We start from the raw sequence: 19,030 nt of genomic DNA, 5'->3' as shown, positions 1-19,030 counted from the left end.
CATGTCAGAACCTCAGACCCAAGGGCAACAAATAAAATAATGTGACCATCGGGGAGCTTGATTGCTTCTCATAAAAAATTCAGAAACATGCTTAAAGTGTAAAAGAAATCCACTTCTCCTAAGGGTTAGCACCAGGAAAAAAACACCCCACCCCCAGGATAACAGATGAAGATGTGAAAATATCTAGAAAGAAACTACAGAAACATCTGTAGAGAAAGGGCTGGAAAACTTCAAGGACCAAACATGTCTCCATTTTCTATAGCTGTGAAAACATGCTGTCTACAATGCTTTTTGCAGTGCACACATATTTGGCAAGATTAAGGTGTCACGTCTCAAATTACAAGGCCTCTGATTGCCCACAGACCCAGACACAGGGCAATACCCCTCCACTTCTGCTCTCATGGGTTTGCCTGCTACCAAAGGTTGGCAGCCCCTCTGCTTGGGACATTTGCTTCTAGATTTCTTCTTTTTTTTTTCTTTTTTTTTTTTTTTTTCCTGGGCTTGCTGCAAATGTGAAGTTCCCGGGCTAGGGCTGCCTTCAGATGCTTAACCCTTTGCCTACCTCCAGGGGAACGTTCATCAGCCCCAGGAAAGTTTTCTATTCCTAGCACTGTTTGTCTACTTCAGGAGATTAAAAGCTGAGTCATAATTTAGGCATTTCTCAGATCTAACTGCAGTACCAGAGCTGGGTGGGGGATGCACAGAATTTCATTCTAGTTCCCTCCTCTTAGCTGAAGAAGTTCTAAATAGGATGGAAACAGCATTCAGGCACAGGATGAAGACAAAACACACTGATTCTGGGGTTGTTCGAGCTTTGAGTGGGTTTTTGGTTGGCAGAACAGCAAGTTTTAGTAGAGAATTCTTAGGAGGCAATGGTGGAAGATGACTCTTTCCTTCTCATCAGTTTGAAGGAACAAGCTACTCAGGCAGAATTAATGAGACAGATATAAATTGTAGAGTCTCCTAGAGAAAACAATTTTATGGTTTAAAAAATTCAGGTAAAGGAACACAAAAACCAACGCCATCCATATTTCAATATGCAGTAGAATATATTTCAGTAAAACTGTTTTGACTCTCTAGGTAGATTGAAATGTCTTAAAGAAGATGGTACAAAGCTTTGACAGCATGAGAGGACTAATCATCTTTACAAAGGGAGGGGAAAGAGGAAAAATTCCTTGGTTAAATAGCCACAGATTAAACTTCATGTGCTAGTAAAGGAAGTATTCTTTAAGGAAATAATGTGGCGTCTCATAAGATTTAAACTTGTATCGTATCTTAACTTGCTCAATTATGCTGGAATCAAATTAACTTGCTCAATTATGCTGGAATCAAACAGAAAAGAATGATGACTTAAGCATGTAAATTTAGAGGGAGACTTTGAGGCATGCAGCTAAATTTATCAGCCATCTCTGTGAGCGATCACTCTAAATAAAAAGTTTGAAAACCAGTCGCTGCTGGTTGCTGATGAACTTTCCATGTTTTTGGCACTCATCATCCTTCACTTAATGGACTAATCTGCAAGTCAAAATAGGAGGAATATCTGGACACAAATCCATCCTGACATCTGTCCTTAACAGTGGGTATTTCTCCCAACACTTATTTTTGTGTCATGGCACGTGACTTCCTTGACAGAAACGGTGACCAAAGGAAATAAATTAATCCAAGATTAACAAATAATAGAAAGAAAAAGGAAATTCGAAAGAGGAGCCAGAGCGAGAAAGCAGAGGCTTATGACATTCTAGAGCTGTGTCTCTCTTTCACCTGTTTTATATGTTCTATAATGACTTCTGAATACGGGTAAGAATAACAGCACATGCTGGCAGTTTGACCAAAATGTGTGCATGTGTGTCAGTGTGCATGTGGGAGACAGAGGGAGCGTTGGGGAGAGGGGCGGGGATGGGGGGAGTACATGGACCATTAGAGTGCAAACACAGAGACATTCCTGCAATAAAACACTCGTCTTCTGAGAATCGCAGTCTGGAAGACATGGTTATGATTTAACAAAAGAATTCTCTAAAATGTTCCCTGGTGCTAATACTGTTCTTAATAATATGAAAAGATTTTGCCAGGAAGAGGAATAAAATCACCAATTGGATTTTAAAAAGAAAATAAAAAGAAAAAAAAAAAGGAAAGAAAAGAGAATAGGCACACAGTTTTTTTAGAGCACGCAGGGGGGAAAATGACCTTTACGATGGTTTTGCCATTTTCAAAAAAATGCCTCATTCTGTGAATTTCCCCAGTCACACAAGGTTATTATAAATGGTAGGTAGGGAAAGCAGAATGTGGCAATAAAGGGGTTAATCAGTGGAGTACAGAGCCATCTGGCTGAGCTGGTTTGTTATAATCGAGCAGATTATGTTCACAGGACTCAGAGTTTAAGGCTCCTCTCCCATAGAGCAACTCTGCACAACTCAAGCAGACCAACTTTGGGACTTTGAATGAACGTATTTACATCCACCTTTCTCTTCATGTCGACTTTTCTGGAAACATTCACACGGATGCCATGGTTACTCCTACCACGGTAAGGGAAATTTGAGGTTTTCTAATAGGGTCCTAAGAGGGCGGGGAGGGGAGGGGGGGAGAGGGGTCCTTTAAAGAAGTATAATGGGCAGGAGGTGGGGGTCTTGCAAGCAGTAGATCTGTCCCAAATGTTGCCTTTCCCATTGTGCCTCCTCCTTACCCCACCCCTACTTGCCCTATAGTTTGCTTTAGTCTTGAGGTTCCCCTGTCCTGCAGCTCTTCACGCTGTTGTTCGGGTCCCCAGCAAGAAAACAGCAGAGGAGAAATATGAGGTGCTAAAGGAATCTGGTTTGAGAGGCAAAAGCAGAGGGGACTCAGTTTTATTTTAAGAGAGAACCAGCAAGTTCAGATATAACAAAAGGGATTGAAAGTCTTGACCAGGGATTGCAAGAACCAGGCTCAGCACTCGTAGCACGCTCACCCTCCGGCAAAGTTAGAGCCCAGGACATGAGAAGTCAGAATACCCAATTTCTAGACCTTGCCTGTCTCAGGTAACGAGGTGCACTGGAGCTTTCCTTTTTGTTTAATATGCATGTGCCAGACACTGGAAACCCTATTCATGACCTTTGAATCAATGCTCATTCTTCTCAAACCCAAACACCGAATTCTCTGGGAGGAACTGTAGATCAAAAGATTCCCTGCACATCTGTGTCTAGGTAGAAAAGAAACACTCACTCTGTGCTGGGATGGGAGGGAAGCTATTCTTACACTGCAGGTTCCAGCATTTGGTAAGTTCCTTCTAGGAATGCAGCACACAACTAATCAACAGAGATGTCCACATAGAGAGCAAAATAGAAAGATGTTTCTCATCTAAACAGCTGAAATGCAGCTTAAAGCGTCAGTTACTGGTGAGTCCTTATGGAGACACCAAACTGCTCTTAGCTAAGAGGGGAAAAAGTCCTTGAATGGTTTAGATAGTTTTCTGATCAGTTCTTAATCCTTCATTAAAATAAACGGGAAAGCTCTGAGCTGGTCCTATCTCTTGAACTATAAATATGCAGTATCTGGAGAGATGGATATTTTGGATTGAATCGGGCTGCTATGTGCACATTCTCTGGTTCCTATATTGCAAAACCAGTTATTTAGAGATGACTCTGTGTGTGTGTGAGGGGGGTTGTTTCTCCCCCCTCCCCCCTTTTTAAATAGATGTGTGTTATATGGTCCAGACAATTGTTATGAGCTACAACCTTTCAGAAAGCACTCTTAGCTCTCAGGCTCATGTGATTTGTTGCATGAGAAGTGCAAATGGTATGTAAAGTTTTGCCTTTACATTGTGCCTTCAGGAAAAAATCCAGACAAATAGGAAAGACATTCTTGGGGACATGAATACTTGATCTGTGCAAGCCTGTAAGTGGAGGAATGGTGCAAGAAACACCTATAAATGGGATATAAGAAAAAAGGAAATCTAAGAATAATAAAAATGAAATTAAAAAAGCCTTGCTTTGTGGCAAAGCAGACAAAAGCAGCAGAGAATGGAAGAGAGTTCAGCATGGTTCCAGCTGCTAGCAGTAAAAAGACTGGGCTTAGATACATGTGTCAGTACCAGGAGCTCTGTGTGTGAGCATAGTGGGGGGAGAAAAACTAGGCACGATTGCAGGTGGTGGACCCAGAAAATGGGGAGAAGAGGATGGACCAGCAGAGCCAGGACGGGAGTGCTTTGTGGAGTAGGGTGCTCTGAGGTGAGGCACGCAAAAATGTAGATTTAGGAGTTTTGTTTGGTTTGTTCTGTTGTGGGTTCTTTGGGTTTTGCCTTTCTTTTTTCAGGGAAAGAAAAATGAAATCGTATGTAAAAAGATATATAAAAGCAGCCTGGAGGGAAAGTTTCATATACCAGGAATAAAGTGACCTGTATTGTTGTTCTGTATTGAGGTTATAAGGGCAGGTGAGCCATGCAAAGGTGGTCAGCTTAAAAGGGAAGCTGCTGCACATCAACTGGAAAAAGAGGTTCCTTGTGGGTGGAAAAAAGTTTAGGAGCTTGGAAGGGGAAGTAACACTTGAGAGAGATGGAAAAAGGTACAGGCTGGAGGCTGGGTGAGGATATGAAAGGGACAAACAAGGGTGCTAGCTCTGCCAGGGGGAGGTTGGGTATGGAGTGGGAGTGCAGGGAGAAAGGTGAAAGCACAGGGCAGAAAGGATGTTTGGAGGAGGAATTAAAATGTGAACTATTGGCTATTTGGAGAAAGGTATGGAAATTAATCAACTACATGATGCTCGTGGGGGGCGTCAAAAGGAGACACCTTTGATTCTGTCAAGAAATAGATACGAGGATGTGTTTACAAGGAAGGTGTTATGAAAGGGGAGGCTGACATGGTGATGGAAACATGTGCTGAGAACAGGAATGCAGAGGGGAAAAATGAACTAGATGGAGATAGGGTGTGGTGAGGGGAAAAGGGTAGAGGGTCCCATAAGTATGTTAGGGGGTAGCTGATGACAGAAATTTCAGAGGAGGTTGGAAGCTGGACTGTGCTGCCTGATTACAAGGGAGAGACAAAACTGGGGGAACAGCCATGGGAAGATGCTGTGAGGAAATTCAAAACAGTGGAAATCAAGGGGGCAGTATGAACTGTGACAAGGCTATAAAGACATGGCAAGTATTGAGAAGCACGAGAATGGAGGAAAAATAAGGAATGTGGGAGGCAAGAATGAGGGTGAAATGAAGAGCTGGGTTTTCTGTAAAGATGACTCAGCAAGACGTGGTTTAGAGATGATACAGGGCAAGAGCACGGAGAATGAGAGGGTATTTGGGGTTATATTGCTTAGTAGGTAAAGGTGCAGTAGTGGTTTGCCCAGCAGATCCACCCTGATTACTGGGTAGGTGGAGGAACACAGTGAAGGAAAGGGCAATATATTTAGGGGAAGCATTTGAGGCAAAGAATGGCAACTAAAGAATAATGTGAGGACTGTGGGAAGAGGAGAACACATATACACACAAAAAAAAAACCCCGAGTAACTTTCTCTTACAACAGACATCGCAAATGTGTTTATATCTCTGTGGTAGGTACTGGCTAAGTGAAGCAACAAGAGGGAATGGAACAAATGTGCTGGTGGAGAAAAGACTAAAGATGTAAAGGGGTGGGAGGACAAATGGAAGGGAAAACTACCTGGAGGGCTGTATAAGCCACATGGCTGTACTAAGGTCAGAAGTAAAGTGTGAAGTGTGTGGGGAGGTGAGCAGAGTTGGGAGCTGTAGAGCATGGAGTGGAAGTGAATGGGAATGACAGTTCATGTTACAAGGGGCAAGAAGCTCAGCGTAGGTCGATCCACAACAGTGTGTAAGCGAGGAAGGAACCTGTCACCTTGTGCCTGCTTGCAAGGGCTGGGGAAGAGAAAGTGAAGAGAGTGAAAAGTTGTGCCTGATAAGGGAGATTTGTGCACACAGCATGCTCTGAATAAATGAGGGAAGCACAGGTGAGGATTGCAGACCTGGGTGTGGGGCCTGGGAGAAGGAAAACCGCTTGTGGGGGAGGGAAGAGTGATGAGGAGTGAGAAAAAGTTTATGACGGCTTGAGCCATCTGTAGTTATCTGCCTCTTAGTTCAAGGCAGACTAAGTGTGCAAGGGGCCCTATGTGCATGCAGAGCAGAATGAGAGCAGATTGGGAGTTAAGTGCAAGGGGAGAGCAAGCAAGAGACACAGGTAAATCCAGATAGACATTGATGATATGTGTATGGATATACAGGATGCTGGTTCTGTGTGAGGATCAGGGTGTTCAGTGAGTGTTGTACTTGTATGACTGGAAGAGCTGCAGAGGGAAGCATGAGCTGAGAACAACCTAGGAAAAAGATGAAATCCTTTAGGGGCATGTAAGAGTTCTGGAGTGCTGCAAGGGATGGATGCCTGTGTGGAAGTTCCAAACACCCACCCAGGAAGCTGTGCTGGTGTGTAAGACGGCTATCAGAGGCCGGCTGAAGGATCACATGTCCACTGCATTTGTGGCACAACTCTCCGTGTTGAAATCAGTTATGTAAGGCACACAACAGAGGTGAGTTTTGTGAGTGCTAAGAAAGCAATGTTTGCATTTAGAAGGAGGGTAGGGAAAGATGACTAACAGAGAACATGGTTTGGTGTGTGGGTAGCGATAGGACCGAACGTGTGCTAGAGGAACTTGCCTTCTGCATGACTTGCACAGCAAGCAGGCTCTCCTTCAGAGATTTTTTTTTGGATGGCTTTTTATGAAGAACTGCTGAATAATCCTGAGGATATCCTAGTATGTCTAACTATAACATTTAAACCAGATTCATTTTGAAGCATATCAATAAATCTTTTTTTGTGCCTTAAAACTTCAGTGCTGCTGGCACAAAGTGTCAGGGTGATTTCTCTGGGACAGGTTAACAGGGGGGCTACTAGGTAGTCAACAGGGCTCTTGGATGAACAACCACTGGGCTGAAGTGCACATAAGGACTACAGATGTCACTGAAAAGGACTAGCTTTCTCCATGGCTGGAAGTAGTGCAGTTGGTTGAAGTTTGAAAACATAGGATATTTCTTGGGTGTGAGAGACAAACACAAAGAATTTCTTTCCCTTCAAAACAAATGCATGTATTGGTGACATCTGTTCTTCAAATCTGATCCACAAACATCTTCAAATTGTCCAGCTTGCCTAAGGCTTTAGTGTCTTCTTAAGCTCTGTCCTACCCTGCATAGGAAAGTGCTAGTTTCCACGCATAGCTGGTCACAAGACTGTCAGTAATTCTGTGAGACTTGCACTGGAAGAAGTCAGTCTGATCACACAGAACCTCTAAACTTAAAGGCTGAAGCTTCTGAGCCCAGCCTTACACACCATCAGTCACATGAACTATGGCTCATGGATCCCTTTCCTGTTTATTCCAAGGATCAATTCCTGCTAAAAAAAGATAAGCAGCCTGTAAAATAATAGACAATTAGTGTTTGTATAGCCATGGGTTTTGTAAGGAACCCATTGTCCTATTTTTGACACTGATTTCCCACTGCAGAGTCCAGTTCCAACTCTCCAGCTGGACAATTTTTCCTGGCAGTGCTTGCAGCGGGTTGTTGTCTGAAGAAAGCACCTTTCTCCTGTGGTGGGAGTGAACTTCCCACCATGGCAGGCTGTGTGTGGTGGGAATGGTGAAACACTTGTACACTGGGGGGCATGCAGTCCTAGACACTGGGAACCCTAGACCACAGCCTGCCCAGTGCAGTGCCACCAGTGTGACTCAGGGTGATGGCCTGGCCTCTGACCACTCTGTCCCCTCTGCTGGAAAAATAGAATCCAAATCATGGCATCAACCTGCCAGCTGGCTGAGAAAAGAAAAAGGGATTGATGGGTACAATTCCTGCTGGATTGTTGCAGGAAGAAGATCAAAGAAAGAGCAATTGAGCTGTGTGTGGGGAGTATTTGTGCCTGCCTGGACTCCTTTGCAGCCATGACACAGCCAGAGAAATCTGTTTGCAAGGGCTGGACCATCTGGGCATCCCTGCAGATGTTTGCTGGTGCAGGGCCATGTGTGTGTGTGTGTGTGTGTGTGTGTGTGTGTCCTGGTGGTGACTGGGAGTAGACAGTGGAAAGAAGGGTGGTGTGGGTAGGGATGACAGAGGGGGATGGCAGCTGTTCCTGTGTGGGAGAATGTTCGTGCATCTGTCAGTGGGGGATGTGGGGATAAGTCACTTTCTGAGGGGACAGATGGGATGTGCGTGTGATGAGAGGAATGGTAAGGGTGGATGTGGAGTAGTTTCAAGGTTGTGAAATGAGCGCTAGAGGGAATATATACAGCTATGTTCCTGATTGTATCATGTCCATAGGGGAAAGGGACTCCTCCACAAAAGCCTCAGGGAAGAATATACTTCCCAAGGACTTTGAAATAAAACCACACTCAAGCATCCACTTCAGTTAAGTCTCCTTCTTCCCTTCACATGGTCCAAGTAAACTAAGCAAGGTGGTCCTTTCCTTCAGAGCAACAAGCATTTGAAAGGTCAGAGCAGGGCCATATACTCGTCCCTCTCTTATCTTTGCCTCTCTCTCCTCTCCACCTCTTCACACACATGCAAAAGGGTCTTTCCCAATTTGGCTTCTAAGCTTGTGTTTGAAATTTCCATCTGAGGAAATGCGTGATGAAGATGCGTGTGAATGAGGATGCTGGTGTGTTGGGGAAGGTTGTGTGTCTGAACTTGTTGAAAACAAAGATTGGTGGGAGTTACCTGTGGCTCAGAGGAGTAATGTGTTGGTTGCATTTCAAAGCACATGCAAAGGATAGCAGAGTATTCCATGTTTCCATCATGCAGTGCTGGAAAATCAGTGTACATGACTCATTGCTGCTCTGCTGGTACTTCAGAGGGAGTCACCACTTGCCTAACCATGTAAATACCCAGATTCTGTAGAACAAGATCCATTTGTGTTATCTATATCAAACCTGCACCAGAGGTGATAGAAATGCTCCTGGGAATTGCATCCTACAGGGTAGTATTTGAAGCACTCCTTCAATGTTTTCTGTGCTTCCTCTGTGCATGTTGCCCACAATGGAACCACAGCAATAAATGTGCTTCTTCTCAGTTGCTCTTTCTCACCTTCCAGCAATTAATTACTTTATTTTGAGACTGAGCTTACATATTTTATCTTACATTAGCTGAGTTAGCATCTGAGAAAGTGTTGATCTAGTTAATTCAGAAATATGTATTTCTAGGCAATGCCCTACAAAAATTCACCTACATTTGCCAGAAGTGTGAATCGATACAGTCAGAGGTAACAGGCAGTGAACCATAGATTTGCAGAAGGAAGAAGTACTTTGTACTCTGTCAGTTTTTAGAGGCTTGTCTACACTCAGAAGTGAATTGAGGTTGTGAACATGAAATTTAAACCCAACAGCTGCTCTGAATAGCTCTGTGGTTAGACGAGTTCTAAGATAGCATCCTCTCTTGTGACTTCTGCCTCAGCCAGGAGGTGGACACACTTGCAAGGCAAAATCAGACTCTGTCCCCCCAAGAGGTGAGACGTGGGCAGTGTTTTGTTTCTGCTTCAAGCCAAGATCAGATACTATGGCTTTTGGCTGTCAAATACAGACCTTGTAAATCTGAGGGAGACATGTAACCCATTTCCCCAGTGTGCTGCATGTGAGAGAAACTCGTAGTACAACTAAATGCTGAAATCTATGATGAGCTTTGTTTCAGAAATGCTAAATGATAATGATAAGACTAATACCTTAGGAAATAAAATAAATAATGCATAGTCAGTTGAGGTAAAAAATAAAAAAAAGCTTCTTAGGTGCAAGAGCTACAGCAGAAGTATTTAAGAAATGCTTTGGAAGAATGTGGAAACATGTCTCTGTGTGTCCTTTATGTAGCATTCCCTACACTGTCCTACCCATTCCTAGCATGTAAGTGGTATGCACAAAACTGAAATACAAGGTAACAACAAAAATAAACTCCAGTGACACCACCTTAGAAACAGAGAATCCTGCTCTGGGATAGATAACAAATCCATGGTCATTAAGAGAGGCATATAATTTCACATGTTTGGGGGTCTTTCCTGAGTTTGTACATCCAAAAGTTAGAAAATCTTTATTCACTTCAATGTTTTTAGCCCCCGTGATAAGTTAAAAAAACCTTTCCACTCATTTCTCAAATAATTTGCAGAGTCTTATTCTACGTGACTGACTTTCCAGATGGATGATGTAGATAAATCCACACTCTAGAAAAATCTTCCTAAAAGAATAGGTTTTCTTTGCTGTTTTTTCATATTTGCATGTTATCCCACTTAGATATCCCAACATCTTGAGCAGCTTTCCTTCCTTGTTACTGTTTACTAAATTTATTCCTCAAATACTTGACTTAAGCTGTCCTTCGTTTAATCCTGTTCTTTATCTTACAGGGTTCATGTGGATTTTTTTTAATTTAAGATTTCTTCTCTATTTTTCAATTATGCTTTTTTCAGTTTTCTGACTTTCCTCAATTTCATTCACAACTTTCTGGCATTAGAGCATTCAGAAATAAAGATGATGTTCCAAAAACAGAGGATCTCTTTCCTTTCTTTGTCTGCCTTCTGTAATTACTCTGACTTTTGCACTCTCTATTTCTCTCTTCCCTGTTTCCCTTCTACTATAAAAGAATTCTGTCTCATAAATCCAACACTAATTCATTGTTTAAATCACAGCTAGCCAATTTTCAATATTATGCCTTTCCAACTTCCTCCCTGACATTTAATACAAATGCTCTGAATCGATTTTCCCTAGTTCTATTATCTTAGGCTTTTCTCCTCTGAATTTCTTATTTTCTGCACATTTTTCTAACCACTCTTTCTTCTTCTATATAATAATTTTTTTCTATCCTCTAGATTCTTTCTATCCATTTGCAGCCCATTCCATCTCCCCTGTTCCATTTTTCTTCAGCTTTACCCTTTAATGCTTTCAGACAGTTCAATGACACACCAGGTGTGAGGTCACCAGACACTGCTCCAACCTCAATAGTCAGCATTTTACCAGCATCCTGTTTTAGGCCAAGTTTCAGGTCAGGTTTCTTTTGCCAATGAGAAGGGACTCACATATAAGCTGGATGTACATATATGCAGGACAATGTAAATGTGCATCAGTGGGAATGGCAGAGATCAATATGTGGTTGGCATTTTGTCTTGTCCTGCTCTTTCTGCCCTTCCTAGTGCTGCCCTTGCCCTCCCTGCAGGACATATAAGATTGTCATAGATTTGCTTTTTGCTGCATTGACCAAATCTTGGAATTTTTCTACAAATTGTGCCTGCTTTCCTGTCAGAGAAGTGTTCAAGATCAGGCTGGAAGGGATTTTAAGCAGCCTGGTCTAGTGGAAGGTGTCCCTGCCCATCGCATGAGGGTTGGAACAAGATGATCTATTCTCTGCCTTCCAACCCAGGCCTGTCTGTAACTCCATGACGTTGTCATCACAGTGGTGTTCTGACATGCTCCTCACCCACCTCAGCTCCATCACTCACAAGCAGCATTCATACTTGGGTCAGGCTCTCTCACAGTGATCCCACTTTGTGCTTCCTGACCACCAGAGATCTCACCTAGTTGCCCTCTAGTTTCAGGTGTCTCTCTAAAGCAGATTTCTTTAGTAACATAAAACCCTGCTGACATAGACTGGAAGAACTGAGATCCCCAAGACTTTGAACAAAAAAAATGGAAGTTTGTTTGAGGGATCTCTGTGGTCGGGGAGAGTTAGATGAGATACTAGGAAAAGGTTCTTCATTGAGAAGTTGGTTGAGCACTGAAATAGGCTCCCCAGTGGTCATGGCCCCAAACCTGGTAGGACCTCTGCTAGATATTCTTCACCTTGTAAATGACAACATGAATACTTACTTTTTCCACATCTGTGTCTTCAGGAAGAGTTGTACTTTCAGCTCAGATGTGTGTGGTTAGGGCAACCATCTGCCAAACACATCCTTCAGTTCTGCTCTGTGGCACCAGCACATAAAGCAGCCTAGAGGAAGAAGGCTTTGCATGCCAAAGGTTTATACCATAACCTGGCCCTGCTTTACTTATGAATTGTAGTGCCACCTGAAAGTCAGTCCTGGAGAGACTGTACTGGCGGCTGTATATTCTGGCTGGGTCTGTTAGGGGGTGGGATTTTCAGCTCTGGGGAGACCCCGCTGCAGAGCTGCCTCCAGCCCTGGGAGACCAGCACAGCAAGGACATGGAACTGTGGCAGTGAGGCCAGAGGAAGGACACCAAGATGATCAGAGGGATGAAGCAGCTCTGCTGGGAGGAAAGGCTGGGAGAGTTGGGATTGCTCAGGCTGGAGAAGGAAGGTTTTGGGGTGACCTAATTGTGGCCTTGCAGTGCCTGAAGGGAGCCCACAAGGAAGATGGAGAGAGACTGTTTCCAAGGGCCTGGAGTGACAGGACAAGGGGGAATGGCTTCAGACTCAAACAGAGTAAAACTCCTCCTGAGAGAGATGGCAAACCTCTCACCATATTGGAGGAAATATTGAGGAAATATTACCTTACTATGTCTTTCTTCCTAGATAGGCTCTATATGTACTTAGAACATAGTGCTGAATCAATTTATTAATACGAAAGCTATTCATGAAGCAATCCAGGCATAGACTGTTTTTTTCCTGTTGTGAGGTTCCATTTCTGTGTTCAAAATACCTTTATAATTTTGAAACACTCAAGAACTATGTTTAGTGGTTTTTTGTTTTGGTTTTGATTTAAGTTTTTTTTTTTTTGTTGGAAGGGTTATTGTTACAGGCTCTGAGAAAAGCAAAGCTATGTGAATACTACTATGAGATGAGTTTCAGGTGAGCTTTTGTTGTTGTTTTAACAAAACAAAACAAAACCAGACAAAAACTTGATGGAGTTATATCTTGTCCTGGGAATCTAAAGCTGCTTTTCACATCTGCTAGGATAGGGAGTGGTCTTCCTTGGAAGAGGTTGCAGTTTGGGGAACCAAATATGTTTTTAAAGTCCAGTGATTTTTCTCTTTTTTTTTTTTTCCCTGTCTTTTCTCTACTAAGAAATCTTCCTGTTAATTTTACATTTTTGTCAGATGTTGCTCTCATTTGCCTCATTCCTCTGAAATAAAAGATGATGAATTTTCAGTGTTAGCTGTCCTTTGAACCACAATTAAGCAAATCTTGGTTTAGTTGTTCCTTGGTGAGTTCATTTGTTTACCCTAATCTTGCTCTGCATCTCTAGTTCAGATTGTGCCTTTACTGACTCAGTCTCTGGTTTAAAACCAGCATGTCCACTGAGTACAGTGCATTTATTTCTGATTGACAGAGAATCAGGGGGTCCCAGGTGAGCAAACATGGAAACCCACCTGCCCTCAGCTGCACCCAGGAGATCCTACTGAAATTAGTGAGACTAACCTTGAATTTGCATTTTGGTGTTTGTCTGTTGGGTTTTTTTTCCAAACAAGGAATGTACATCCAAAACCTTTTAGTATGTTGAATCATAGATATCAGAGAGGAGAAAATATGTCTATATTAGATTACTGGTGTATCTGACTGAAAAAATTGCAAAAAATCCTGTTTTGTTTATTTCTTAGATGAAATTAGTCAGTTCCTCAGAAACAATGCATTCCTCTGTTTGTTCTACTAAATCTCAACTAAGTGTCTCTGGACACCAAAGTTTAAAAAGCTGGCAGGCTTCCCTCTTGCTCCAAACCCAGTGTCCTTGTTGACCCATCTGTTGGCTGTTAGAGACACCAGCCATCCACAGTCCAAGGAACTGGTACTTGGAGCTGCAAGGGCAAAGCCAGTGAGACCTGTTTACCTGGAGCAACCAAGATCATGATACAGTTTCCCCTTCAAGAAACTCTGAAAGCTGCTGGGCTTGGAAGGTAAACACATTCCTCAGGACTGGAGAATCAAAACTAGCAAAATCTACCTCCTAGTACAATCTAATATCTCCTAATATGGTCTGTGGTTCTAATATTCAAGTGAGCCACACAGCATATTCTTCAAAGCTCTGTCATGTCTAATTTGAAATTGATGAAGTGACTGGGCTTCCATAACTCCACTTAAAATTTTCATACCATCCAACCCGAGTGCCATTCAGTGCTACAGGATTGAGTGCTTTCCCATGTACAAGTTGTTAGCAACAACACAGTCCTGGGTGGCAGTGGGACAGCTGGCAACAGACCTTTGTAGAGTAGCAGTTTGGTTTCAATTTAATTTTTCTTTAGTTAACTTCCAGAGGTCATTTTTTGTGAAGGCATTGTTTGAGGAAGAAGTGAAAATAAAAGGCATCATTATTGAGAGTAACAGAAATATTTGATTAAATGATTTGTTCTTCGAGAAGAGCCTTTCCTCAAAGGAAAGAGGTTGCACAGGTGGAGCTGCACCTCAAGTCCTGTGTCCATTTCTGGGCCTCTCACTTTGAGAAAGACATTGAGGAGCTGGAGCATGTCCAGAGAAGGGCAATGGAGCTGGGAAAGGGTCTGCAGCACAAGTCCTATTAGGAGCAGCTGAGGGAGCTGAAAGTGTTTAGCCTGGAGAAAAGGAGTCTCAGAGGTGACCTTTGCACTCTCTGCAACACCCTGACAGGCGGCATTCAGGCTCTTCTTCCAGGGAACAGGACAAGAGGAAATGACCTCAAGCTGAAACAGGCTAAGGTTTAGGTTGGACATCAGGAAGATTTTCTTCACTGAAAGGGTGGTCAGGCTTTGGAAGGGGCTGCCGAGGGAGGTGGTGGAGTCCCCAGCCCTGGAGTTGTTTAAGGAAAGACTGGACATGGCACTCAGCGCTCTGGTCTAGTTGACACGGTGGTAATCAATCACAGGTTGGACGTGATGATCTTGGAGGTCATTTCAAATCTAAATGATTCTGTGATTCTGTGAAAGGTTTGCTACCATCTCCCAATGATAATTGATGTATCTGTAGCCCAGCAACCATCTTGACACTTTTAAGAGGTAACTTTATACAACTTAAAAGCCTGCACCTTTGCTCAGGGAGAACCTTCAGATCCTCCAATCTATCAGCAAAACTGCACCAGGATAAGTAGCCTTATTTCTGCTTGGTTAGCATTGCAGAGTAACAGACTGTCAGAGACACTCTGTAGGTGGATGTTAAGACATCCTGCTGTGCAAAGGAGTCCCTCGCTTTGCCTGGTCAATGCAAACATGCTGAGGGTCCTCTCAGGTGATCATACTGCTTGGTGGGGCACATGGACTAAGCAACAGCCTTTTTTGCAGTTCCCTCAGACAACTGGATCTTTTGGGATGACTGAAATTAGGCATTTTCTTGATTCTCTGCAGGAACAGTCCTGTAGAGAAAGGTTTGATCAGCTTCTTGTTATAATAGAATCATGGGATGGTTTGGGTTGGAAGGGACTTTAAAGATCATCTCATTACAGCTCTCCTGCCATGGGCAGGGACACCTTCCACTAGACCAGGTTGCTCAGAATCCCATCCAGCCTGGCCTTGGACACTTCCAGGGATGGGATATCCACAACTCTCCTCACACTTATCACAGGTGTCAACCTGTTCCAGTGCCTCACCACTCTCACAGTAAATTATTTCTTCTGTATATCTATACTCAAACTTCCCTTCTTTGAAGCATTTCCCCTTTCCTTTCACTACAGTTCCTGATGAAAAGTCCCTCTCCAACTTCCCTGGAGGCCCCTTCAGATACTGGAAGGTGTTGTGAGGTCTCCACACAACCTTCTCTTCCCCAGGCTGAATATCCCCAACTTTCTCAGCCTGTCTTCATCGGGGAGGTGCTCCAGTCCCCTTAGCAACTCCTCTGGACTTGCTCCAACACTTCCATGTCCTTCTTATTTTGGGTGTACCAGAACTGGATGCAGTATTCCAGGCAGGGTCTTACAAGAGCAGAGTACACATGGGCACCACAACCTTCCTTCAGCCAGGTCCATAAATTTGATTATTTTAATTTTTATTTATAAACATTCCTAAATATTTATGGCTATCTAGGGAGAATTGTTTATTTTAATCGCTTTCCGAATGTTTTACTGATTAACTGATATTTTTTAGCAACACATGGAAACTTAGAGACTACAAAGTAGCATCCAAAATTATTTCCTGGTTACCTGGCAGATTTCCATTGATGGATTTCACTTTGGGGTTTTTTTCTGTCTTTTCCCATCCATCAGCTTCTATTTTCCTCCTGCTAAATTTTCTGTATAGCCAGTTGCTAGCTCTGGAGATAACTAGCTTAACAGAGGCCTATTTCTGACCTCACTTACATGGAAGAAACCTAATGGACCCCCAGGGAATAAGTTCATCTCAAGGCAGTGAAAATTTAGGCCAGTCAAAAACTGAGAACTCAACAGAGAAACGATTACAAACAACCAGGGAATTAAGAGAGGTTGTTTCTTCACAAACAAACAAATAAAAAACTTTTCTTAATGTAGAAACAGTTTTCCAGATCTGAACTAGTAAAGCTTCTGCTCTGACATGTCTAGTCTGAGATGGCATCAAAGGTTATCTAATCATAAGTCTGATATTTCTCTGGTTTGTTTGCTTCCTTGCTTGTTCTCTCTACTGTTTTTGCTAGTAGGTGCTGAGGTGACTCCAACCCTTTCAATTTTTCCATCCATGTATTTCATCCAGATGAATTATCTCAGGCAAAATATGAAATTTGAAACTGTCCTTTTACCTTTGATCTGAGGCGAATAATCATAGGTGCCATCACCAGCCTTCCACAGGAATGTGGTCTGGAATAAAAGACTTGAAAAGAACCTCAAAAATACTTTTAAAAGCTGTAAAATGTTTTAGCAATTTTGGGTTTTCCTTCCTTTTTCTTACTGAAAAGGAACAGATGGGAAGAAAAGTAAACTCTGCCATCTGGAAAGACTGAAAGATTAGTACGAAGAGAGCCAGGTGTCAAGTTTGTTCATCACCAGCCCAGCCTTGCCAATTATCAACATCAAAACCTAGTCTCAACAAAGAGATTACACTACAGATAAATGACTTTGCAAGGACTTTTTCTTCAGTATCCTAATTGTTCAACTGTCTTGAAAACGACACAATTATGCACAGAAACGTGAAGGAAATTATTCTGAAATTTTCCCTCTCATGTCACAGTAAATTCTCTGCCTTGTCTTTCCTACACTACATTTAATGCTGCAGTCTGCATTTCAGTTGAAGCCCATTAGCTCTGTAATAATCTTTTAATATTATGTGAAATAGAATTTATTTGTGATGAATTTGTACCTAGTTCTTAACAGCAGTTTGAAATGGAAATGTAGCACCTGTAAATCTCTGAGTGGGAAATCAGAAGCATAAAAACCATCAGAGCTGTTCAGTCTTGAAATCATGTCTGATTCACTGCCTTTGCAGCTTTAGATATTGGAAATTACACATGTATCTGTAATATATATGTATGTATTATAGATATTTATGTGTACACATATATATGTGTGTATATATATATATAAAATCTGTGTGCATTGACTGTACACAGAACAAAGCTGAAGTTTCCTTATTCCTTAACTGGGTAAATTTTATTTTATTTTATTTTATTTTATTTTATTTTATTTTATTTTATTTTATTTTATTTTGTTACATTTTAATGAGGACAATTCACATCAGCTTTGGCTTTAATCTTATGACTACATAAGCAGGTATTCTCGTTTTAAACTTTCTACTGAAGGACATTTGAGCAAATAACAAACCTTCTGCATAATAATGAGACTGGTAATACTGACCCCCAAAAATACAGATAAGGAATATCTGTCAGCCTTGGCCCACATCAAAATTCTGTGAACTGACCATCTTTGCTGGCATGAATTCCATTTTTTTAAAGCTTTTTTTGTTTGTGTTTCAATATTCTACACTCCTTTGAGGTAAACACATTGCATCTCTGTCTCATGTTTTCCTTTTTCCTGTGCCTACTTCCCTTAAACACCCCAAAGTACTTCTGAACTTAAACTTAGGGCAACTTCGGACTTAAACACCTTCACGTAAGACTATAACATTCCTTGATGCTTTCCCATCATTTCAGGCTTCACTTGGGTACAAGAGCAAAATCTGTAAGTCAGAAAGTTTTAGTTTGGATTCAAGGAAATGAGACTATTTCCAAGGACCTGGAGTGACAGGTCAAGGGGGAATGGCTTCAAACTGACAGAGAGCAGGGTTAGGTTGGATATTGGGAAGTAATTCCCCCCTGTGAGGGTGGGGAGGCCCTGGCACAGGTTACCCAGAGAAGCTGTGGCTGCCCCATCCCTGGAAGTGTTCAAGGCCAGGCTGGATGAGGGTCTGAGCAACATGTGCTAGTGGAAGGTGTCCCTGCCCATGGCAGGGGGTTGGAATGAGATGATCTTTAAGGTTCCTTCTAACCCAAACCATTCTTTGGTTCCATGGCTATAATATATATACATAAACTTATCCAACAGTTCCAATTGATACTTCTTTTCTCCAGCCACACAGAATGCTCTCACACTGAATTTCTTGATGAATACCCTTAGCCCTCTTTTGCCATCTTTTGCAGAACAATTTTGCTTCTTAGTTGCAAAACAAATCTTTCCAAAAGCTGGAGCTGCATCAACTGGTACTGTTTTTCCATGCATAATGCAATCCTTTATGCTTCTTTTTTTCAAGTTGGCTCTGATTGCCTTTTGTCAAATTCTGCTTGTAGTCCTCAATTATCTTCTCTGTCTGCATGTTCCTATGGGTTTGTGGTTTGGTAACCCAGTCAGCTGTGGCTGTCTCCTGCTTTTCCTCCAAAACATGTAATTTGTTTTGTTTCTGCTGTGAAACCTGGCAACTTTTGATTACTTTTTTTTTCCCCCTCAACTAAACATAGATCAGGATTTTGTAGTATTCTTTTTTCTTCAGTTTGATGACTTTGTGCCCCAGCACAATCTGATCAGACAGGGGTCACAAACTCTCTGAATATTTTTTTGTTTGATTGAAAAATCCTCAAATATATTCTGTAAAAAATAATTTGTCCTTTTTTTTTAAATTTTATAACTTTTCAAAATTTCTTTACTGCAGAATAGTCATTGTCTTGCTCTTCCTCTCTTAACTCGATGGTATGAGCAAATCTATGACCTCTGACCAAGTCCCAAGAGCTAAATGACACAATTATTGTTGCTTGTAGCCTTTTTTCAATGCGTTCCTTATTTTTGTG

General features: G+C 42.1%; 1 protein-coding gene across 2 annotated transcripts in view; it reads left to right on the top strand.

Annotated features, from left to right (window-relative positions):
- The first annotated feature begins 1,955 nt into the window (after window positions 1–1,955).
- NTF3 (neurotrophin 3) overlaps window positions 1,956–19,030 on the top strand; it is a 57,355-nt gene continuing 40,280 nt past the window's right edge. Inside the window, exon 1 of one of the 2 annotated variants that reach the window (XM_071549789.1) lies at window positions 1,956–2,521. In XM_071549789.1, coding sequence (XP_071405890.1) covers window positions 2,504–2,521 — 18 coding nt within the window. In that variant the 5' untranslated portion in view covers window positions 1,956–2,503. Of the gene's footprint in view, window positions 2,522–3,299; window positions 3,369–19,030 lie in introns of those variants that run through there. The other variant, XM_071549790.1, reaches the window with a different exon arrangement.

Source organism: Pithys albifrons, chromosome 3, assembly GCF_047495875.1.
Source record: "Pithys albifrons albifrons isolate INPA30051 chromosome 3, PitAlb_v1, whole genome shotgun sequence".
Classification (NCBI taxonomy): domain Eukaryota; kingdom Metazoa; phylum Chordata; class Aves; order Passeriformes; family Thamnophilidae; genus Pithys; species Pithys albifrons.
Note: the sequence above shows the minus strand (reverse complement) of the source record. Positions and strands in the feature narration are given on the sequence as shown.